This window comes from Silene latifolia, chromosome 5 (assembly GCF_048544455.1).
Source record: "Silene latifolia isolate original U9 population chromosome 5, ASM4854445v1, whole genome shotgun sequence".
Classification (NCBI taxonomy): Eukaryota; Viridiplantae; Streptophyta; class Magnoliopsida; order Caryophyllales; family Caryophyllaceae; genus Silene; species Silene latifolia.
The window spans coordinates 20,217,066-20,243,224 of NC_133530.1; the positions used below are offsets into that span (position 1 = coordinate 20,217,066).

General features: G+C 35.2%; 3 protein-coding genes across 3 annotated transcripts; 2 read left to right on the forward strand and 1 right to left on the reverse strand.

Annotated features, from left to right (window-relative positions):
- Positions 1–4,462: 4,462 nt before the first annotated feature.
- LOC141654993 (uncharacterized) lies at positions 4,463–5,536 on the reverse strand. The gene has a single exon (XM_074462098.1). The coding sequence runs from the start codon at positions 5,534–5,536 to the stop codon at positions 4,463–4,465; it is 1,074 nt and encodes a 357-aa protein (XP_074318199.1).
- A 1,943-nt stretch (positions 5,537–7,479) lies between these two features.
- LOC141654994 (uncharacterized) lies at positions 7,480–12,098 on the forward strand. Its single transcript, XM_074462099.1, has 5 exons — positions 7,480–8,008; positions 9,859–10,445; positions 10,538–10,717; positions 11,064–11,265; positions 11,401–12,098. The coding sequence occupies exons 1-5, from the start codon at positions 7,480–7,482 to the stop codon at positions 12,096–12,098; spliced, it is 2,196 nt and encodes a 731-aa protein (XP_074318200.1).
- Positions 12,099–23,640: 11,542 nt separating this feature from the next.
- On the forward strand, positions 23,641–25,712 carry LOC141654996 (uncharacterized). The gene is made up of 4 exons (XM_074462100.1): positions 23,641–23,731; positions 24,157–24,713; positions 24,799–25,139; positions 25,247–25,712. Exons 1-4 carry the CDS (start codon positions 23,641–23,643, stop codon positions 25,710–25,712), a joined length of 1,455 nt encoding a protein of 484 aa, XP_074318201.1.
- Positions 25,713–26,159: the final 447 nt, after the last annotated feature.

The window sequence follows — 26,159 nt, forward strand, 5'->3', positions numbered from 1 at the left end:
CATTGTCATGATTTGCCATGTGGTGGTCATGCTAGTACCACCAAAACTGCAGCTAAAGTCCTTCAATGTGGCTTATATTGGCCAACCTTATTCAAGGATGTTGCAACATATGTGAAGGGTTGTGATAGATGTCAACGAACAGGAAATATTTCTAGAAGGAATGAAATGCCTCTAAACTTTATTCTTGAGGTTGAGATATTTGATGTATGGGGCATTGATTTTCAAGGTCCGTTCCCGTCCTCCTTCGGAAACAAATACATTCTAGTAGCTGTGGATTATGTATCAAAATGGGTCGAAGCTATCGCCTCCCCTAAAAACGATGCTGGAGTTGTATCTAAATTCCTTAAGAAGGTTATCTTCCCCCGTTTTGGTGTCCCTAGAGTTCTTATTAGTGATGGTGGGAGCCATTTTATTGAGAAGAAATTTGAAGCTCTTTTAAAGAAATATGGGGTTCAACACCGACAAGGACTTGGCTACCATCCTCAAACTAGTGGACAAGTTGAAATTTCCAACCGGGAGATAAAATCTATCCTAGAGAAGACAGTTGCTAGGTCTCGCAAAGATTGGTCTATCAAGCTAGATGATGCACTATGGGCTTATCGTACTGCTTTTAAAACACCAATTGGAACCTCCCCATTTCGATTGGTGTATGGTAAAGCATGTCATTTACCAGTTGAGTTAGAACATAGAGCATATTGGGCCATCAAAGCCCTTAACTATGACTATAAAAGTGCTGGAGAGCGTCGTCTTTTGCAATTAAATGAGCTTGATGAGATTCGACTTGAATCTTACAAGAATGCTCGTATTTATAAAGAGAAGACTAAAAGATGGCACGACAAGCGCATTTTAAGGCGAGAATTCCATGAAGGGGATTTAGTTCTTCTTTTTAATTCTAGGTTGAAAATATTTCCGGGTAAGCTTCGTTCTCGGTGGTCTGGGCCATTCCGTGTCACTAAGGTATTTCCATATGGAGCAGTTGAATTATTTGATGAAGCAAAAGGCAGCTTCAAGGTCAATGGTCAGCGCCTTAAGCACTATATTACTGGTGAACCTATTCATGAGAAAGTAATCTTCATGCTTTCTATCGTTCCACCTGCGAATTAATCTACAAAGGAGTCAGGCTCGTGACGTTAAACAAGCGCTGCATGGGAGGCAACCCATGAATCTTTATTGAAAAAAAAAAAACAAAAAAAATTATAAATAAAATGAACTAATCAGTACAAGCTAAATTGTACAGGTCACGCTCGTGCTCAAATTTCATGCGACAATGCCTGGTGAGCTCGTTTCCTTTCCCTAATCATTTGATGTTCTTTAATTTCATACATTGAGGACAATGCTTGGTTTAAGCATGGGGGAGGGTAATTGTATTGATTAAGTTTTTAAATTAGCTTACATTTTTTTGATTTATTTTTCATAAAAAAACACAAAAAAATATAAAATTGAAAAAAAAAAATGCAATTGATTTGTGGCTAGTCTTGTGGATGTTGAGCATAATTTGATCAAGTTATTATCTTCAAATTTGCAATGATTTTTCATTTTTGATCACATGAGGTAAGCAAGACAGTTTTACCCTTGAAAGTCTGATAAAGTTTTTGTTTTGTGCTTTTCTTGTGACACTGAAAGCGGTAAGATGGTTTGACTAGACTTATGACAATATAACCATGTGACCAAAAGCCGTGAGATCACATAGCCAAATAAGATTGGGACATCCATGCCATTCTAATTCTTTCAAGAGTGGTTTAGGATTAGTACTTGCCATTAGGATTGCATGAATGATAGAGGCATTCATTTGTTTATAAGCTACATGAGCCAAAAAGCCGTCCCGAATTTAATATTTCCTATTTGCAACCCCTTTGAGCCTTTAGCCTTATTTCTTTGTTAACCCAACATTACAAGCCGTTTCCGTACATTATCCTACCCTAGTAAGGGTTAGTGAAGTGTTTGTTTTTCTCGGTTTGAGTAAGGCTATGATACAAGCGAAGCATGGGGGAGTAACTGATGGTAATTTGGTGAACACTGATATATGAAATGGGTTGATGGTTATTTGAAAAAAAAAAATAGAAAAAAATTGAAAAAGACCAAAAAAAAAAAAGAAAAATCTGAAAAAAAAAAGGTCATAGTTCTAATTATTAATATATGGGGTTCGAGTTTTACTATTTATAAAGGTGTATGATCTAAATCATGGAATTTGGTAATAAAATTGGTGTTTGTTCTATATTTCATACGAAGAGTAGTTGTTGGAGGTTTTTGTATCCATACTTCCGGCCGAGATTTGACAAGTTCTTCACTAACTCTTACTCTTAACACCACATTTCCAGAAAAATCCACACCTTTAACCCCTAGCCCCGTTACAACCCATAAAAGTCCTCCTGACATGTATTAGCCGGCAAGTTTAGGCTTAGTTTTATATGTGTAACCTGTGTCCTTACAACTCGGACACATGAGAGTAGTGATTTTCCGCGTTTACATTCCCTAAAGTGAGGGTCCACTGGTTTGTCACTTGTCTAGATGGTTGGTGGTAAGATTGAAAGGTCACTTGGGCACATTACATAATATTTTGTTGGATTTGTTAGGGTGATTGTTCTTGCGAGTTAATTTGTGATCTTAAACTCTATTTCGAAATTAAAATGATTTTGAACTTATGTTTAATTTCTTTTCGAAAACCTTGGTTGAATTATTATTTTATCCCTTGACTTTTGCCACATTTGACCATTTGTTGTGTATTAGTTATTCATGTCTCTGGAGTTTACTCGAGGACGAGTAAAGGTCTAGCATGGGGGGATTTGTTAAGCGCATAATTTACTATATTTTATATACTTATTTCCCATAATTTTACTTATATTTTCAGCATTACATTTCATTTTAATAATAAATTACTTCCTAGAACATCTTACTGCGATTTATATAATTATTTGTAGGAAGGGGCTATTTTGATGCTGATATTAACTAAACAGCTAAGCGAGGCGATGAATAAAAGACAACAAAATAAATAAGGACTTCAAGCTCAGATTCAAAACCTCCAAGTCCACACAATAAAGACAAAGCAGTCCAAAATAAAATGAAAAGCCAAGAATTGAATAAAATGTTGACAAGGCCGTCATTTACAAATCATGAAATAAAGAAGCACAATTACAAAAGTTGAAGCATTGAAAATAAAGTGGTGAAACATTCAATTTGGTTGATGTTACATTGAAGGATTTACGAGGAAAACGCATGCCAACATTTACATGGGTGAAGAGTTATTCTGATAAATACAACATGAAACATCTCAAATTAATTATTTAATTCATGAAACATTCATATTTTGAAGAAACTTCAAGCACTAATAGCATAAACTGTAGGAATAATTTTACATGTAATGTATTTACATTAATTAGTGATGTAAACGTACGTGTATTATTTAATTTAGAAACTCACATGATCACCTATATAAAGAAGGTGATTTGCATTTGAGAGGGAGGGAGGTAGAACATAACAATAAGCAATTAAATAATTAGTTTCATATTAAATTCTATTTATTCTCTCATTATTCACATCAATTATCTTATTCATATTTTTACACTTTCATGCTATTATTTGACGACAAGCTCAAAGTTCTCAACTTGTCATTGCCATAGTTAATACTATATTTATCTCCCTTATTTATCTCTTTTATATTTGTTTTATTTATTTATTTAAATATGTTATCTTCTATTATTAAAATTGTTATTTTAGTTATAATTATGGATCGTGAGTAGTCTTTTGTCTAGGGCTCGGTGGAGCCTTAATATGGATTGGTCAATGTTATAATTTTCTAAACATTATTTAATGGTTGTACTTAGGTTTGATAGGGTTGTGTTAAAGTATTAATTTATTGGTCATAATCTATATACGTAGCTCTTGATTAATACTACAATGAGAGTTGAGTTTAGTCATTTTGAGTTAGCATATATATTGTGATTTAAATATAATTAATAATTACTTAGTGTAAATTGCAATGAGAGTTGAATTTCCACTTAGAGAGCCCGAGTCAAAATTAGACCTCTCCTATGAGGATGGTGAGAGTGATAGTCGAGACATTTTAATTTTGATCCTTAAAGCTCCTATATGAGTTATAAGACCCATGAGAATAGGATTATTTCACTATAGGAAGGCTTCTTATATCTCGAGAGAGAATAACAAGTATTGATTTTAGTTTTTAGAATTAAAACCAGAAAATTAGTCTCACCTAAGTACACAATTAAATATGTTATTCCTTCCAATAGTCTATATTGATCAATCTATGTTAATGGTGATACCGTTGTCCTAGAGCTTTTTATTATTGAATTAATTTTATTATCCAATTATTATATGTATTTTCATTCTGTCATACCTCGCACATACACAAATATTATTTTGACGTAGATAAATCAAATCTTAAATCGACTAGTACTCAACCTTCACTTCCCTGAGATCGACCCGTAAGTGCTACAACAGACACCGTTCACTTGCGGTAATTTATAACTGAACACATACCACTAAGACGGTCTTGAGACGAGGTGGAAGAAGAACTGCTGCCACCAAGGAAATTGACCCGAGCCGAAGGGGTACGAGAAGAAGTAGCCCGCTTTGCCTTTAATTCGTCCAAAGTACGAGGGCGATCCCCCCACCAATCCGGAAATTTCCGGGATTTAATATAACAATTAGGAACGTCATGCCCGGGTGCGCTACAAAAAGAGCATCGAATCTTCAATTTTTCTTGTCTTTCGGCGTCGCGAAGAGCACGCCAGTCCGGTGCAGGGGCCGCAACAGGGGCGGTAACAGGGGTAGGTGTGCCACGAACGGCATAGGCCATGACATCCGTGGCCTCTGGTGGATCCGAAGCACCGACAAGCAACCGCTCCTCTTGTAACACGGCGTGATAGACACGACTAAGGGAAGGCAAAAGGTCGAGGGAGAGCTGATGATTGCGAATGGGTCCATAAAGGGATTTATCCAGACCCATGAGAAACCGATGAAGACGCTCCGTGTCTTGACGGGCGAGAGCAGCTTTAGTCACACCACACGTGCAACCAACGGTGTCACAGGTAAACGGGGGTTCATGCGCACTAAGAGCGTCCCATAAAGTTTTTAGATTTCCGTAGTAAGTGGTAACCGACATACCTTTTGTTTGACGGCACTCATGTAATTGAGTTTTCAAGTGGTGTATTTTGGCGCCATCAATGACGGCGAATTGTTTTGCGAGTTCCGACCATAGAAGTCGAGCATCCTCTGGGTCCGACACACTGTCGCGGATTGATGGATCGATCGAGTTTAGAATCCACTGAACCACGGTGAAATGAACGACTTCCCATTGGTTAAGCATAAAGTCATCAGTAGGTTTGGCAATCGACCCGTCACAAAAACCGTATTTACGTCTTGATTTCAAAGATCGACGCATTGAACGACTCCATTCATCATAATTGTCGCTACGGAGTTTGATATGGGTGATCGATTGTCCCGGCCCTTCTTGGTTGACTAAAGAAAAAGGTGAAAGCGAATCGATTTTTTGTGGAGGCTCGACGTCATCCCCGGCCATACTGGCGGAAGTGATGATCTTCGTCGTGCCGAATGAAGGGAAGGGTGTTTAGGGTTTAGGAAGGGTCGTAACCTAATTCTGATACCATGTTAAGCGATGTAATTGTGTGTGTTGCTTCTCATTAATTCATAAGCATATAAATACATTCTGTTATCGGGACTAAGCCCGATAATACATAATAAACTAGGCCGGCCCTAATAACTATATAAAAAACTTTTCTTATATGAAAAAAAAATGAAATTTCGAGCTTAATAAAGCCTAATTTTGAAAAATATTTGATTGGATCAGATTTGGGTATGAATGGATCGAGTTTGGATATGGTTCGGGTTTTCCAATAGTGGATTTGGATATGGGTTTTTAAGTAGTGGATCAGTTATGAATTTTTAAAAGGTGGATTTGGATCAAATTTTCTCCTTCGGTTTAATTTGGTTTGGACACAATTATCATCCCTATTGACTAGTGACCACGATGTTCTAAGTTCAAATTCTGAGAGCCTCGTACGACAACAAGTGAAATCTTTATACGGGTATGGGTGAACAATGGTCAATGCAATATTTTTTTTTTTTTTTTTTTTTTTTGGTACATTGTACTATTAAATTTTGTCTCAAACCCCGGTTTAAACTTATAACCTGTACTAGATGATTTTTTCACACTAATTTAGCGTTTGGTCAAAATTCCTAATCGTGGACCAAGAGAAAACAAGTTATAAAGTTGGATTCAATTTCAATTCGATTTAGGTTACTTAAGTTTTCGAGAAATTCATATTATTCAATTTGGCTATAAGTTCGATGAAGATATCCAATTGTTTTTGAAGGACTTGGTTAGTTTCACCAACATTTTTTTCCCTTAGAAGACAAGTAATAAAAATCGTAAAAGATAAAAAATGTTAAAACTCGGAAAAGAAAATTAAACGGAAATAAAAATAAAAAATAAGGTGCAAGTGCATGTGAGTTGTGACCTTTCTTCCCGGAGGATATACCTTGAGTATGACTCATCTTCTACTACTAAAATATGACCGTAGAAGTCAAAATATTAAAGTCCGCTCAACATGATTTAAGAACTACGGAGTATATAATGTAACAAGATTTATAATTGATGCTATCTATTTATTTAATCACGACTTAAAACAATAATTATTGATGAGGTCATTAAATAAATAATTGGATTAATTCATAACTTTACCTGTAATTCTCGATTATTTTTTTAATATTTTTTAAATTTTTTCAGAATTTTTCCTCTTAAAACTCTTTCAAAATTCAATTTTATTGGCGGAAATAAGAGGCATATTTTTTTGGTGATTAATAAAACATAACTCAATTTGAAAATGTAGGTTTAATAAGACCAAAGATAGGTGAAAAGATAGGACCATAACGTAAGCGGGTGAAGAACTTTTTCTTTAGGGTTAAATGATTTTCTCTTTTCCTAAAATATTACTAAGAACATAAAACTTTCTTAAAAATTCGGAGTTTTGAATAATAAAAAATTTAAAAATAACTAAACGTGAGTAATAATGTTCTTCCAACATACTATTTCCCCGAAATTGTGATTAGATAGAATGTAAATCATTTTAGTTTTAATTTATCAAATCATTTTTTTTATTTCTAAATTTTACACTAATTATATACGGGTATATAAGAACAGCATACTCCGACACTCCGTACTAATTATGTGAAAAGGAAAATTCGTGAGAATCATTCACTATATGATTAGTAGAATCGTAGCTCATTAAAGCCAAATGAGGACAATAAAATTAATTAAAATTCTTAAAGGAATAGAATTTGAATATGATGTGTTGACTTCTTCCATGTCAATAAAATCATTTTCAATCTATAAATAGATCTAACATTACACACTAAGTAAATCCACAAACATAATCCAAAAAAAAGAAAGAAAACCAAAAAAGAGTTGTAAAAGTAAAAGAAAAAAAAACAGAGGAAATTAAAATGGGAGAAAGTAGAGGTTGTATATCATTCTTTGCAACATACAGACCTCCAATTGCACTAGACATATACTCTACTCCATATCCATTCGCATCGAACCCAACCGATGAGCTTCAAATGTGCGACCAAACCCGGGACTACAACTACAATGGCCACCATATTCCCCCGGCCGCACTCAAGGCCATGCTGAAGCGTCCCAAGTTGGCGGTCCATGGGACCGCTGGGGACGTTGATTCGGGTAGCCTGTCTGGACTGCTTTTCGTGTCTGAGCGAACTGACAGCCTCGAGACTCTACACATAGCGCTTCGTTTTAGTAACAAGGTTGCGCCGGAGAATGTCGTTGTGTTGAATTTTGCGGAGGTGTATGATACCTTCGATGGGGTTCGACTTGAGGATAGTGGCTGCTTCGCTGGGGATGAGTATCTTGTTTATGTTAGTACTATGGATGATCCTCAGGCTCCGCATCAGCCGTGGACTGCGGTTTATAAGACTCATCTTGTCACCGGTGAAACCACCCGCCTCACTCCTCGTGGTACATTCGCGCTTTCTTTTCTTATGTTCGTTGTCCGTCTTTTCTATATATTGTTATGCTGATGTATTATCGTCTGTTTTTAAAATACTCCCTACGTCTCAATCATTTCTTTATCTTTAATTAAAATAACTCTTACAAAGAATAAAAAGCTATATAAATGATTGAGACTGATGAAGTATGATTAATAAAAAAGATAATAGACTTGAAACCCCGTTTGACTTTGAGTATTACAAAACGGATTTTTAAAGTGTGAAAAATCACATGTAGGTGTTCTACATCGGATAAATAGAGAAGAGTGATCTAGCTTATAACCCAAGGGGCTACTCTCCCATTGCCAATTGGTTTTTGGGATGAAACCTCCTTGACTTGTAAAGTGAACACTCTTTCCTCTTCGACGGGCGTGGCCCAGGCCCATGTGCGTTCTAACATAAAGGGTTTATGAAATGAAACTGAATCGAATAAAATACTATGCTTCAACCGAATGGCATCACACTCAATCAATGAGATCTAAACGCGATTCAAATGACTTATATACCAAGTCAAGCAAGTATGCTAGGAGACGGTCTCGTCTAAAAGTAATGTGGGTGACCTAGAGCTGATCATATGGCCCAGGCCCGCTAGCCCGACCCGGCCCAGGCCGATTTTTCTCCGGGCTTGGGCCTTGATTTTAGGCCCGAAAACCCCACGGCCCGAAGCCCATGGCCCGATTCAATATAATAGGGCCGGGTTTGGGCCGCCTTTACGGCCCGAATTTTGGCCCGGCCCGGCCCGAACTTATGCAAAATTTACGAATATGTAAAATTTAATAATGTTAATAAGCATTTAGAAAAATAATTAACCAATTAATTGTTGTATTGTAAATAAGCCGTAGTCACTTGTTTACATGTATTAGTTTGATAAGGCTCAGTATTTTCCGTTAGCAGTATTTATATGATAATAAATGAGCTAATGATTTTGTGTTACACTAGTGCCGATAAATTGTTTACCATTATCGGCGTGCTAAGTCAATGTTTTTGAGCCTAAAGAACAACAAATATCGAATCAATTACAAAACTAAAACAACATACATGAGTGAGCACCGCACTAAAATATATTATTACACTACTAAAAATTGTGCATTTAGTTTTTATGAGTCACCTCAAGCAGATCATAAAAGCTACATTAGGTTACTACTTTTTAATTGACAATACTTAGAAAAAATCACATAATTCTATATGAAAATTTTGATAATATATACACAAAGTATATAACTTCATAATGTAGATTTCTAAACTTATTTCAAGAGGGAAAATATTTAGCCCAAATTGGCCCGAAAGCCCGTTTAAGCCCGCATGGGCCGGGTTTGGGCCGATAAAAATAGGCCCGCACTTGTAGCCCGGCCCGCACACTTGGGCTTAATTTAATGTTTGGACCCGGCCCAAACCCGGCCCAGCCCGGCCCATGATCACCTCTAGGGTGACCCATATACCAAGTCAAGCAAGTATCCTAGGAGACGGTCTCATCTAAAAGTAACGTGGGTGAAGCTATAAAACTTAGCTATAAAACTCGCTAACAACAAAAATGGAAAAATGAAAGAGAAAATAATATATGAGACGTCTCTCAGTAACATTATTATGAGATAGACCGTCTCATAGGGGAAAAAGGCATCTTTTACCGAGTAATTTGAAATGTGATTGCGTACAAAAAGTTGTTAGTAAGAAAAATGATGGTAACTCATAGTCGCTAACTTTTAACCAGGTGCGCATTCGTTTTGAATTGTAAGACCTTGATATACGTCGTAGGACCGTAGTGTGTAATATTAAAGAATTGAAAGACCTTGATGTAAGTCTTCTTTGCCATATTATGAGCAGGCAAGGCTGATTTAAACCCATCAGTATCACCTGATGGCAAGACGGTAGCTGTTGCAACGTTCGAGGGAAAACAAGGTGGTTGGTGCGGTGAGATTGAGGATCTCCAAACCAACATTGCTGTGTTTAATATATCAAACTACCGGGAAAGAAAGAAGATTGTGACAGACGGTGGTTGGCCGACTTGGGGAGGTAACAAACACATATTCTTCCACCGTAACACAGAAAAGGTGTTAATGGTGAAGAAGTGGGGTGTCTACCGAGTCAATATAGATGACGGTGAAGGATCAATAACCCGGGTCACACCTAATGACATTAGTGCTATAACTCCAGCAGCCATCGATGAGACGACAGTCGCAGTAGCGACTATACGTGAGGCCTCCTCATTTGGGGTTCAACGCAATGCTAATCAGTTCCGTCACATTGAGGTCTTTAAGCTACTGAATTCAGTACCGCAACAACCCAAACAACGTGTCACTGCGAACATTAGACAATTAGCTGATCATTTCAACCCCTTTGTTATCAAAGATCTGCTTGGGAATATTCGCATTGGCTACCATCGTTGCAAATTGACAGATAACATTGAGGAGGTTAGTATCATCCAACGACGACCTATAACTGCCTAGTCGATTTATTCCTATTTCGACTAATCCTCAATTTTTCGAACAATTTTGAATGACAGTATGAGGTGGTTGAAACAACATTCCACAAAATCAAATCTCCAGAAGCGGATGTAGGATTGTTTCGAGTGTCAGGAGTATTTCCGTCATTTTCTCCTGATGGATCAAAGCTTGCATTTGTTGACAATGAGTTCAAGGCCGTATGGATTGCTGATGATAGAGGTCTACGTGCTGTATACGAGGTATTTCAAGTTTCGACTAATTGCTTCCTTGTATGTAGTTTCGACTAAATTTCTAAATTTAGTAAAGAAAACGAGTGAACATTCAATTTTTCCTCGAGCTGATTGCAAAGTAACTACACCTCTCTATATATATAGTATCACTCGAAACAAACCTGACTTATATTTGTGTTAGAATATAAAACCGATCATGAGACTCCAACCATCAGCTTCAGCTTTTGGTTAAGATCCGTTGTGATCATGAGACTCCAACCATCAGATTAAACTTTTGCTTATGAATGGTTTCTTGACAATTTGTGTAATACTCTATAAATACTTCGTAACTAATTTGGATGACACGATGATGTAGTTGCGAGGCCCAAACAGCGTTTTCTCACCGGTATGGAATCAAAATCCAGACAAGGATATACTATACATATGCAAAGGTCCTTCTTTCAGTGCAGACAAAACCGTCGACATATGTGCCATCCTCGATGCGGCCAGTGGCAACCAACTACGCAAAGAACTTACGGATGGTAATAACAATGCCTTCCCATCGACCAACCCTGAAGGTAACCTCCTTATTTCCGCTCTAGTTCGGAAAATGGGTACCGACTATACCCATTTTCCTGATCACATATAATTACTTTTTCTTCTATACAAGCTTGATCGAACAATTGCGTTATATACTTGGTTACATTAAACAGGAACCAAACTAGTATACCGATCTACAAGGGACGGGTCTCCTCATAAGAACCTATACATAATGGATGCAACAATGGGTGAGTTTGGTGACGGGGAGGTAGAAAGGATCACAGACGGGCCATGGACTGACACACATTGTCAATGGTCTCCAAGAGGAGACTGGATTGCATTCTCATCAAACCGTGGCTATGAAAAAGTCGAGAAAGCGAAGGATCTGCCTGATGCCGGCTACTTCGGTGTGTACCTTGTCAATGTCGCCAACAAAAGCTACCCAGTGGTTAAGGTTATCGACAGTGGAACGGATTACATGGGTAATTTATTTGCTGGACATGTGAACCATCCTTTTTTTAGTCCAGACGGAAGGTCTCTCGTTGTTGCCTCGGATCTGGCAGCGATTTCCTGCGATCCCATCTCTCTGCCTCTTTTCAGCCACTCTGTTAGGCCTTACGGTGATATTTTCACTGTGGAACTTGATATGACCGACATAGAGAAGAACAAGAATCTGAAGAAGTTCACAAGAGTTACTCACAGTAAATACGAGAATTCAACCGCTACTTGGACCATGTACTCGAACGAGAACACGACTGCTGCATGGAATGCCTTCTTAGGTCCTCCGCCTAGATGTCCTTTCTTAGACCAAAGTGGCGGCGAGAGTTTCGTCACCACTGGCCACCTTTACCTCCCTAAAAGATGTTGTTGATTAAGGTATCGAGTTCAAACTTTGGAGATGAAGCCGTGATTGACTCTCGAGTTTAGGCCTATCACCAAGAGCTTTCATGGTGTATGGTGCCATTATTCCTCAAAAAAAAAAGTTGATTTCTTTGTTTTTTTATTCATTTGTTTGCTATTACCACATCTTTGTATCGGTAATGTAAGGTTGTATACATCCGACCCAACCCTGCAGTTTACAAGAGCCTGATGCTCTCGAGTAATGTTGTTACTTTTGTTTCATTTGTTTACTACGGATATTATATCTAGTGTCGTCAACCCTTTTCTACTCAGTATTGAGAGCTTGTTTGTCTTCCGGCCTTAGTTGTGAACAATAGCGAATTCAGAAAAAAAATTTTCCGGGGTCCTGATTAATATTTAAAATCTATATGCCCATAAAAAAGTTATAAATTTATTTTTTTAGCCTGAAAATTAGACAAAATACGTAAAAAAAAAAAAATTTGTTTCCGGTGTTCGCACACCCCGGAATGTTGTTAGTAGATCCGCCGCTGGTTGTGAATGTTGTAGTAAAGTATGAAAGAATGTTACGGAGTATATGAGTAACTAGTATTGGTGTCCGGATTCGCACGGGCAACATTTACTTACCATTAAATTTTTTTTCATTAAATATAATTACTTAGAGTTGCACAACCCATAAATTTATCATTAATATATATTTCTATGACATATCCTAAAATTACGATGAAATAAATTTTGAGACAAATTCACAACTCCCGCTATTAATATTTTACTCTTATTAATGAAACAATAGTAATAACATTTCTTTTGAACTGAAACCATTTGAATTGAACGGAACTAAACTAAATAGAGCTGAACTAAACTGAACTTAATGAATTGACTTAACTGAATGAATTGAACTTATAATACAAATATATAACCATTTACTATATTACCCTAGTAAATTTTATACTCACTTAAATTTCCAAAGTTTCACTTTTGTTAACCCCGATTTACATCCCCTTTTCCAACCACCACAGACCGCCCTTTTTTTCGATCACCAAACACCATCAATCACCAATTTCGCCAAATATCCACCATGTCACCTTCATATAACTCGCCAATAGACCCACCACAACCCCACCCAACATTCCTCATTCCACACCCAACCCTAACCACCCAATCACCCATCATCCGTCACCTTTCGCAATATATTGGTACACTCTTAGCTTTAGCATTAGCAGAATAATATAAAACTAGTTTAGATCCCGTGCAATAAATGCACGGTATATAGAATTTTTTTTTATTTTTAATAAATTTATTATATAATAGTGATATCTTATTAATTGTTCATATTTCTCGTCGTTGTATTTTGTTTTGAGAAAAAAATTGTAATTGACAATTAGTCAAAATAATTGAGTAAAGTGCTGAAATATATTTTAAACAAAATATTTTTTATACCACAAAGCTAATGATTTCAATTTTTATTTTCTCTTAAGTTTTTTTGTCACGAAAGTAATAATAGCGATTTATAGTTTTGTTTTATAGGTAGTATTAGTCAAATGATTTTCAAATAATAGCATTAATTAATAAAACATTTAGCAATTAATAGTTTTATATAAATTTTATTTATCTCTTATTTAAGACATTATAGTTTAGAGTTTAGCGAAATAATATAATTTGATAAAAACATTAATTTTAATGAAAAGATAAATAGATAATAGTTTAATAAAATAAAATATAATTAGTAGTTTCCTTATTTAGTGAATATAATAAATTTTAATTTATTTTCTTATTTAATAAGATTCTTTTTTAAGTGAAAAATTGAGAATCCACCTATTTATTTAATAAATAGGGGATGAAAAATATACTCCATACTTCGTATTTTTTTAAATTGACTTAAGACTTGCCAAGTTGGTACATTGCTTAAATTAGTACTCCGTAATATATTTTGGTTGTACCATCGTGGCCACTACCATGGTTTAGTTGTTGTTGCTCATACATGGACGGGTTTTACTCATTTATGTACTTTTATTCATTATTTTTTCATTCTATGTCCTTTACCTAATTCTCTCTCTCATTCTCTCTAATCCTCTTCCTCACAAAATTAATCAAATCTACAAAATTAATTAAATCCGTTAAATTACACATTTATGGACGCTAATTCTCGTATCGATCAGGTAAAATTCCTAGTTCTTTATTTTATTAATTATATTAGAATTTGTTTACACTAATTAAATTTGAGTTTGACAAAGAAATTGATACATATTGAACTGCTTTGTGCGTCTTCACAACTTGTCCCATGATATCTGCAGATTTGCCCTCAACTACAAAATAACAAGGAACTTGGAAATTACTTTCTGATCACCATCAGATTATCAATCAAAAACCAATAAGATTAAAATAATTTTGCAATTACTTATATCTCACAAAATTAATCTAAGAAAAATACATATGGGGCGGGTTGACGGTTGTGGATGGTGAATGATGGGTCGGTCTTTAGTGTGGAGGGCGTCGTCGGTCGAAGGAAGCGAGAGGAGGAGGGGTGGTTGGCGGCTAGCTGAGGTCGACAAGGGCAGTGACAAGGTGGTGGCAAGAGTGGGAGAAGAAGGCGGTGGAATTCAAGGATAATAATTGAATATAGAGAGAAAATTGAAAATTAGGGGATTGAAATAAGAGGGGTAGAACGGTCATCTTCGTCCTTAAAAGAGTACAATCCGTCCAAAAATGAGGAAAATGTTTTGGGTACACCGGGTGTATAAGATTATCGTACACCCCAACTAATGATAAACCTTTAATTATATTTCACATAGATTTTGCTTCATTATTTATGAAAAGTTTGAGTAGTTCTAATGATCTTATTGGCTAGGGTGTACGATGACGTGATACACTCGGTCTATCCAAGAATTTTTTATAAATGAGCATCACCCTAATAAAAAATTACGACTACAATGTAACAAACCTTCAAACATTTTAATTATAATATTACTATAATTTATGATAATGAAAAAGCATTGAAAAGGGAACATTTTATCGTTGACTCAAGACTTGTTAAATTGGTATTTCGTTTAAACTATAATTGTTTTTTGCGTACCAATCGTATCATCGTGGCCACTAGCATGGTTTAATGATCAACAAAAACAAATCCGACGTAACTAATGACATATGTGTAACACTAACCATCGTACATTTTAATGACAGAACGGATAGTATCGAAAATGTCCTAATCTAGTAGAAAAGGTTATGAGTTCGTACTTTACTATTCATTATTACAAATAGGGATGATAATGAGACGAGGCAGCTCGAGTTCGGCTCGTGCGAACTTGGCTTGAGCCTGGGCTTGACTCCATAAGTTAACAAATCAAGCGAGCTAATGTTAACTTGGCTCGAAAAGCTCGCGAGTAGCTCGAACGTGTGTGAGAAGATAATTTCTTGCTCTTATTTTATAAATATATTTATCATTATTATATTTTTGTATAACAAATTCAAATGTTTTCATAAATTTGGCCAATAATTTTATATATAACCTTAAAATCATATTTATGAAAATATCTAAGGAAAATAATTAACTTAAGAATTATATAAGGACTCGAATTGAGCTCGAACTCGGGTTAAAGCTCACGAGCATGGTAATGAGCTCAATTTTTTCAAGTTTGGCTAAGCTCACAAGCCGAGCAAGGCAAAACTCCAGCTCAGCTCGACAGGTTATCACCCCTAACTTTAAACATTATGACCTATCTAAATAATCAGAAGTTTTAGTTGTTAGAATTAATCTGAATAGAGACCATAAACTTCATACTAAATTATCTGGTAAATACTAGCTGCGGAAGCGTACCTGATTACATGACGAAAGGTTGGAATAAACCATCTGAAGGGACGGTCTTCAGGATTAGGTCTTCTAGTAGACACACATACCATGGGATCTCTCTACTGATGGGATGCGGGGAGATTAGGTTATTGTATGCTACCAGGGACCATAACCCAGGTGACTTATATATATAGCCTCCTTAATCTAATGCGCCCATCATGCATTAGTAACCTAATGGGTATCAACACAATTAAGATATCCGGCCCATACTTTATAAGACGTAATTAACATGCCCGTATTATATTATCCAGATGGATCACTATATTGGGCTAAACTTAGACGATAGCAAACAAATACAATCTGTATAATAGTGTCCACATAAATAGTATGGTCCACATAAATAGTATTGGACCCAATATTCTTACAATCTCCCATTTGGGTCAAATACAAATACTATGTGACACCTGAAAAATTGTATTCATTTTATAACTTTACGCGCTCAACAGTGCTATCAACAACCGTCTTATGCAATTCGGTCCATCAATCATACTAACATAGGATCAAAGCGGCCTTTGCTACAGTTTGTCGTAACAGGACCCTCAATGGTCACGTATGCCAATATAACCAACGACATGAATCTAATATGGGTGCGTAGCATGGAAACAACATCCAAATGTGATCCAAAATATGTATATTTCCAACTGGTCCACCTTAGTGAGATCAACCAAAATAACACAGAGTGAAACCGAAAACCGAAAACCTTATTTCTGCAGAACTTAATAACCGTAAACTTTATTGTGTCTAACATGACAAACTCCCAATTAAATTGAATTTCCTTAAAACCGAAACACCCATTTGAGCAATTAGCTCAAGAAAGACCGTGGGTGGTAATTCCTTAGTAAGCGGATCCGCAAAATGGAGTTTGTATCAACATATATAATTGACACCTTTTCACTCTGAATTGTTTCTTAAACAGTACATTACTTGTAATGTTATTAGAAACTATAATAACTGCACATTTGTCATAAATTACTTAAGTGGTCTTTCAATACCGTACAGAATTCGCAGCCTCAAGACAAATGTTCATAACCAACTAGGAGTCGAAATAACGAATGATCTCAACCTGAATCGACCTCCTATAAATAATGTTTTGTTCCAAATATAAATGACCAACAATATATTTGGCTGCCCTTAGTGGATCCAAGATCCTAATCCGTATTACCTTAATATCTTTCCAACAAACTTTAGAATGTACGCAATATCCAAACGCATACAAGCTAAATATATACCATAATACTTAAACACATTAAATATTTTCTGAGACACATGAATTTAAGCATTAATGAATTTTTCTGAATATTTTCCTTAGGGCATTTGAGACTAATTTGTCTCCTTTACTGAAAGGATATTAACTAGAAATATTTACTTACTCCCACTGAATCTCGAGTATCTACAATCATCTACACATTCATCTAAAACAAATAAGATGACAGCAAGACAGATTTGTAATCTTTATGACGGAAAACCTTACTTGAGCTTTATTGGATGAATTCCCTTATTGCAGAAAATCTACTTTGAATATATTGAATCAAAGTTCTAGTTACTGCACTGAATAGTTTCATCAATGTCACAATTGCAAAACAAACATTTAACATTCATCCAATATAACCAAAAAACCGAATATGCCCAAAAGTCCTTATAGTCAATACCGACACGATGATCCTGATTGTCACATTACCTTTTACACCCTTCTTGGTAACAAATGAATATTTGAAACCAATATATTTCACAACTTTAGGTAATGGAACAAAGTCCAAATATCATCATTCATCAAAGGACTTATTTTCTTTATGGCATCAATCCACTTATATGAGTTAGGACCTTCAATGGTTTGGCAAAAGGAGATTAAATCATCTTTAACATTCCATTATCTAACTCTTATTACAACTAGTTCATCCGTCACTACATTGTTGTCCATTTTTATCCATATAAGAAAACAATGTAATTAATGTAGTTGTATTTACCTTATTATGTGGATCTTCTAATGAATTGGTTATTGAGATATTTGAGTTTGTTTAAACAAATTGATCTTATAATCATGTATAAGGAGACTAAAACAATGTCAATTACCTTTTCTCCCACTCAAACTCAATATTCTCAATGAACCCCTTAATTTCCGTCTTAAATAGCTTTATTGTGGGATCATTACTTTATTACCCTTAAAACTTTAAGTACTATCCAACAAAATAGTCATTGACTATCCTTAAGTCCAACTATTAACCTTATAACTTTTAAACCTCAACCTTAATTAGTTGGACATACCGGATGTGTACATTATTTACACTATGATTAAATAGTCAATGGTATTGTTAGAAATTTATCCAGAGATAGCTGCAATCTTAAGAACTTATAACTAGAGTAATATGGAAAAGAGTATGAATAATCACACTCCTTACCGGGCCTTAGGATCTTGTTTGCATACATACTACACCATCCATATTAAGAATCCTCATATGGTGTAATATAATATCAAATACAAGATCAAACTCCTCTAGAAATTCTTTAAAATAGCCTTGACGTTGTGATCCTTAATAGTCATTTGCCAAAGTATTAATACTTTGATCAAAGATGACATAATTGTTCCTTTACTGAGTAAAATAACTCAGTTAAATATGTACTAAAAACATCAAGAAATTAAAACTTCTGACAAATGAGATTTAGATATTCATGCCTAAACTCCGTCTACAAATTAATATAATAATATAAACCATTAATACTTAAGTATAAAATGGTTCACTTATCCATATATGTTAATAGCAAGACATCTGAAATCACTTCATATCTAATCTCCCTTTAATTTGTCTTTATCCCCTTAAATTTGAATATCCGAAGTAAAAGGGCTAACAATTTCATTTTGACACAAAACTTTAATTTTCCTTTTAATGTGTCATACCGAAAAGAATTGTAGTTTCTTTTCTTCTTTATATCCACTGAACTTGAATGCAAGCTTACTCGAAAAAGACTAAAATCTAATCTATATAAAGTTATCAACAATGATGGATTCATCATTATTTGAATTTGGAAACACACAAAATTAATTATTTCTCAATGGACAAAGAACCAAATTTACCCATATGAAAAATATTCGAATTCCACCTAAGGTGGTACCAAAAAGAATTTTCCAAATTCAAATAAAGGAACAAGTCATTAATGATAACTAAATTAATTGATTGTCTCAAATAACTTAGATGATGACATGCCCCAAATAGATGAATCTTTCATCATCAATTGGCTTGTAACATCTCAATTATACTTGCATCAATATACTTATGTGGGTGGAAAAACCAAATTCACCCACCAAACATGATTGGATATAAAAATTAACCTTAGACAAACCGAATGAGAAGTTTAACTTTACCGACACGCCAAATGTTAAAACTGGTACTAGATTTTCCTTATGTGTCCAAACTCTTAACAAACTAACGACTAAAAAAAGTCTAACCTTATGTTTGTTGTTATTTCTTTGAGTTTGACTTTTGCAGCTTCATAATTAACTTAACTGAATTAACTGAAACAATGCCCTTAAATATTTCCCTAAATTCGAATAATCACTAAACTCCTGCATTTTGAATGTAATACTTCTCAAAGTTACATACCTTAGTCCTTACGATAACTTTTACCTTATGAGAAGCAGAATTATACATTCTTAAAGCAAGGTAAGATCAAAGCAACCAGAGATAAAATTCACATTCTCTTACCATTCATTTAATAAATAATTTCATCCGAATTGAGAATGTAACTGAAATAGCAGATATAATAACCATAAATGTCAAACTGAAAGAACAAAACAACATCCTTATATTTTGAATAAATTCAAAAAATTAAAGTGTCTTTCCGAAATTAATATTTAGTTATTAGACGTAAATATTAACTAGTTAAAGACATTACTCTTTAGTAATTGTAATCAAATATTGACGATAAACTCACGTCGAACACTAAGCCTTCCTTTGGGCCGACTCAATATTCACATGAAAATCCGAATAATCGTCTCATATTTATTACCCAACGTGTATATGCAATTCGGCCAAATAATGGTCTTCCTTTGGGTTGACCATTATTCGCATGAATTACACACATTAAATCAAAAGAATTTATTCATCTTAAAACTTTATGGGCATAATCCTTATGAGTGTCATAAAAATAATGACACTCCCTTAACTTGATTTTCAGATTCAAAAATTGGCATCCCCATCAACACAAGAAACCTAGCACAACATTAAGTTTAGTCTTTGGACATAAAATTAACTTGTAAGTGGTCATCTTGGTGTAGTGATCAAGTATTAACAATAAATTCCTGTCAAACATTAAGCCTTCCTTTGGGCCGACTTAATATTCACATGGAAACCTTACAATTGTTACATACTTACCACCACAAGCATGACTGAATTTCGGCCAAATAATAGCCTTCCTTTGGGCCGACCATTATCCGCATGAAATTCAATCACACACTGTAGTCATAATATTCTAAATCATTCAACTTATACAATAGAGGTTACTTTGGCCACTTATTGTGTCGATCAAACAACCTAAAATATTAGACCCGTTATTATAAATCCAATTTGCCAATTACTAACTCTGAAAACACAAGTTCTTAATTGACAAGTGACTTAACCTTTAGTGATAATATACAAAACTATATCAAAATAGTTCTTTAGTCATATAAGTCTGTAAAATTGATAGACCATGCAAGTATATATCCTCAATTTTCACTTGTCATTAACTTAAGACCGAATCATTATAAACCTTATCTCAAATTATCATGCTTAAGAACTTTGATCATAATCATTATTGAATTTGGTTGACATACTATTTAATACCTTGTTCTAATTAGAACCCTTACCTTATTTTAATCCTTAATAGCATATCATACCAAAACCGAAACTGTAAAGCATGATTTGAGAAATACTATAACAAAACAATCATACAGTAAATATACAACCCCCAAAAATCGTGGGAAAAGCCAACCAAACATGTGAATAAACCTTATTGTTAAACAAAGATCAGTGGGTACTTAATTCACGAACCATGGACTCTAGTCTCTAAGACTCTAACCATGTATAACCAAAGTACTTTTGTGAAGACCAAACCTAAAGAAGGCATATATAATGATCATGTCTAACTCATGTTTAACTCCTTAAGCATCAAACCAAAAACCGTAAAACCATTATGATACCAAATAATGGCTTGCTGTATAACAAATTACTTACCATATACATAGTGCACTAAATTTCCACATAAACTCATCACTTGCATGCCAAATTGTGAACTTTAACAGTCAACTGTGACACTTGAATCCCACATAAGATTCTGGACCGATATCTTTAACACCTTGAGTACCATGTTATGCCCACAATTCCCAATTAAAAGGGTGCCTAGTTGGTGCGATAATCCTTAATTGATAATTAGGATTTGTCTTTAAACTAAATTCACAAACCCATAACCAAATATTGAATTAAACCAAACAGCACTATGAACTTTGAAATAAATTAATCATAATGGCATAAAATAGGGTGATAGATTTAGTTAATCATGTGCTCCACAACAAACAAACTTTAATGCTAGTCAGAATATACGAGAAACACAAGAACAATCAAAATCCAGAACACCCATAAAGGCAACTGTGAACGAATACTTTGCGTACTTGCGGCAGACTGAATTCAAGGAAAACAAGAACTGTATCACACCCAAATCATTTAATATGAACCTGGCTCTGATACCACTGGTTAGAATTAATCTGAATAGAGACCATAAACTTCATACTAAATTATCTGGTAAATACTAGTTGCGGAAGCGTACCTGATTACATGACGAAAGGTTGGAATAAACCATTTGAAGGGACGGTCTTCAGGATTAGGTCTTCTAGTAGACACACATACCATGGGATCTCTCTACTGATGGGATGCGGGGAGATTAGGTTATTGTATGCTACCAGGGACCATAACCCAGGTGACTTATATATATAGCCTCCTTAATCTAATGCGCCCATCATGCATTAGTAACCTAATGGGTATCTACACAATTAAGATATCCGGCCCATACTTTATAAGACGTAATTAACATGCCCGTATTATATTATCCAGATGGATCACTATATTGGGCTAAACTTAAACGATAGCAAACAAATACAATCTGTATAATAGTGTCCACATAAATAGTATTGGACCCAATATTCTTACATTAGTGTTAATTTATCAATACTATATATTAATTCCAGAAACCAAGGGACTTTAATGTAATTAAAGAAAGTTATACAAATTAATTATACTATATACTTTTAAATCACTAGCACCGTGTGATGGACCCAATTAAGGGATCTCAATGCAAATATTATATAGTTTGGTTAAAATTAAATTATATAGAAGCTTGGTAATTTTCCTAAACATTTGTAAGAGACTAAAACATGGTCAATTTCCTTAAAATAAAATAATTAATTAAAATGGTCAATTTCCTTAAAATAAAATAATTAATTAAGATGGTCAATTTCAAGGAGACTAAAAGAAAGAAGATGCTTGGTAATTTTCCTAAATATTTATTGAAGACTAGAAGATGATCAATTTCCTTAAAATAAAATAATTAATTAGTATAAACATGGACACTTATGGAGTTATGGTATTAATTATTATCATCATAAAATTATATATTAAATTTAAAATTTATGCAATTTTATTAAACTTTATAGGTTATTAGATGTATAGAGATGTTAATTATTTAACATACAAAAATATAATATAAGTAGATTATAAATAATTCAAGTTAGATTCCATAATATATAATATTGCATAATTCTTTCGATTTGATTTAATGCATATATGTAATATATTTATATAAATATATAATCCCCATAAAATTGCATTCCTAAGTAGTAAAAGTAACTTCGTAGTAAAGAAAAGAATCGTAGTAATATTGGATATAGTTATATGATAGTAATCACTCATTTGAATAGTAAAAGTAACAATATTATCAGCGAGATTAGTGAAAGTGGTAGAAACAACAACGGGAGTAGTGAAATAATCAATATTAATGCGTCAATAGTGAAAGTAACAATAATTACGGCGGGAGTAGTGAAATTATCAATATTAATGTGGCAGTAGTGACAGTAACAATAATTACGGCGGGAGTAGTGAAAGTAACAATTATTACGAGCAAGTAGTGAAATGTTATTACTATTGTTTCATTAATAAAAGTAAAATATTAATAGCGGGAGTAGTGAATTTGTCTCAAAATTTATTTCGACGTAATTTTAGGATATGTCATAGAAAAATATATTAATGATAAATTTATGGGTTATGCAACTTTTAATTTTATTTAATGAAAAAAAAATTTAATGGTAAGTAGAGGTAGCCCGGGCGAAGCCGGGCACCAATACTAGTTACTCAGACTTCGGCAACCAAGAAATAAAAAAAGACAAATGTCTATAAGGTATTTTGCAGACGATTAAGACCAAATCAACGGTTATATACTGTTATTTTGCAGACGATTAAGACCAAATCAACGGTTATATACTGTTATCTTGCAGACGATTAAGACCAAATCAACGGTTATATACTTATACCTTATACCTTAATACGGAGTAGTATTTATACACCGCCGCAGCAGTAGGCAATAACCAAGAATTCCAGTATATATTACTCCGTATTTCAATATATATAAGATCAATATCATAGTCATACTTTTTCTGTGTTCTACTCATATATATATATAGTCAAAAATGGGGATCAGCTACGACGATGACGAGCCAAAAATGGGGATCAGCTACGACGATGACGAGCCGGTAACCGCAATGCTCACAGCTGATTCAGGTATTTTTACTCAATCGAATGTTTTTTCTTTTTTCCAAATGTCAGCACGCATAACTGCACTAACTGATAAAGCCATGAAGGGTGGTATACTGGTATTCATAATAGTACGATATTGTCCGCTTTGGACCAAGCCATCACGGATTTACTCTTGGGCTCCTTCCCAAAAGGCCTCGTACTATTATATTTTGTAGATACTTATAAAGATGATCTTCCTTGCACCCTAACACTGAGTTCAAATTCCGCAAGATATAGCCCTTATGGCTCCTGTTACTCTGAAAACTTAAAGATCATTTTTTCTCCTAACATTACCAATCATGCGAATTCTCGTTGGATAATGACATGGGAAGGGACACGGGAGGCCGGAGGGTGAAAAATTACTCGATATAACTAAGTCTTGACCATTATTTTTGCACAATATATTTCAGAATCAGCACCTGAAGAATCCATATCAGAAAAAATAGTGGTACAAATATTCAATAAGGCAGATGTGGCACTGGAGAAGACCGACTATAGGTTGGTAGTGGAACTGATGGGGTCGGGTACAGAGGACCGAAGATGTGGAGTTGATATAGTCACGGTATTGGATGTGAGTTATAGTATGTGGGGAAAAAGGTTGGAGAAGTTGAAAACATCTATGAATTTTTTGGTGAAGAAACTTAGCCCATTTGATCGTTTATCGATCGTCACATTTTCGTCGAAAGCGGACAGGTTGTGCCCGTTGACAAGAATGGACAAGAATGGGCAAGCCAAAATTGAGATGCTAATCAATAAATTAGAAGCTGATAATTATACAAATATCACATTAGGCCTACAAACAGCCTTAAGTGTCTTGGCGCACCGTAGACAACACGAGGGGCGTACGACCGCTATCATGCTTGTATCGGATGGCGAACAGAGTAGCGGATATGATCACCCCTCTACCGTTGATGTAAGCCGTGTCCCTGTTTACACTTTTGGCCTCGGTACTGATCATGACAGTAAGGTATGAGTCTTTCGTCTTAATTATTTTTGAAAATTGAAAACGATAAATTCGATTTAGTTTTAGTATGTTATGTTGCTATGTGAAGGTGCTTTACGAGATAGCTAGCAGAAGTGAGAAGGGAACTTATTCGATTGCGGATGTAGAAGGCGCAGACTCGGCGAGTTTGAATATAGCATTTTCATCGTGTCTGGCGGGGATCATTAGCGTGGTTGTACAAGACTTAGAGTTGACGGTCACCCAACTAGACTCGGATATCCAAGATGTGCGTGCAGGGAATTATGATCAGACTCGTGATAATGAATCTGTTACTATTCCATTTGGGAATCTCTATAATCGTGAGACACGTAAGACGACCGTGTTCCTTAGTCTTCCTCTTGTTCAAGCTCAAACCACGTCTGATATTCTCCGAATCTCATACTCGTTCAGGTCGATTACTTTGCTTTTACTCCCTTTATTCACCTCTATTCAATTCAATTCACTTAAGCGCGTGCTATAATAACAAGCCTTACATAAGTGCGCGCTATAACGAGCAGGCCAAGTGGTGGAGGGGACTTATATGAAGCGCCACCTATATTTGCTACGGTTACCCGGACTAGTACACCGGTGACAGTGGAACCAGTCCAGTTGACCCACGAGATTGCGCGTGGAGATACAGCTAACGCAATGAGAGAAGCTAGAGAACAGGCCGACATCCACAACTACGACGGAGCTAAGGCTACTCTTAGCAACCAAGAGAGGTCACTCGATAAGCTTAACCCCGAGGGAAATGAATTAATCAAGGCATTAAAATATGAAGTCCAAGAGTTCCTTAGGTTGCTTAGGGAACCGGAGATTTATAGCGAAGAGGGTCGCGCATTTGCTCTTTCCTCTCAACTGTCTCATGGCCTGCAACGGTTTGCAGCAAGAGGGGACGCAACCCAGCTACTTGCACTGGCGATTCCTCTCGTCGTCCTGTTTGCCAATCAAGCCATAGAGTTTGATCAGAAAACCGCTAATTGATAAGAATAATCCCATTGTTGTACAAGCGATACTCTATAACTCACATTGTTGAACTGGCAATACCTATCCCAGCTCTTGTTTCCTTTTATTCATGCGCTACTTGCATTTTCATTTTGTTTTCCGATAACTATATTGTTACTTGTGAGACTCTTGTACGGTCTACAACGGCCTTGTAATGCCAGTACACCTTGTTCAATAAATTAATTTTCTTGTGACGATCACAAGCTAGTGAGCTGTAATATCTCATAACCCCTTTCTCAACATTAATTAATTAAATCCTTTTATAATCCTAAAGGCTAGACATGTACTCCTTTAGTAAAAAAAAAAATACAAAGAACACTTTTTTGTTATAATCCTGGTAGATGAGATCACAAATGGAAAATGGCAGTACAATAAGTCAATGTAGGAAAGCTATTAAAACAAATACAGAAAACAAGAGACGACTGG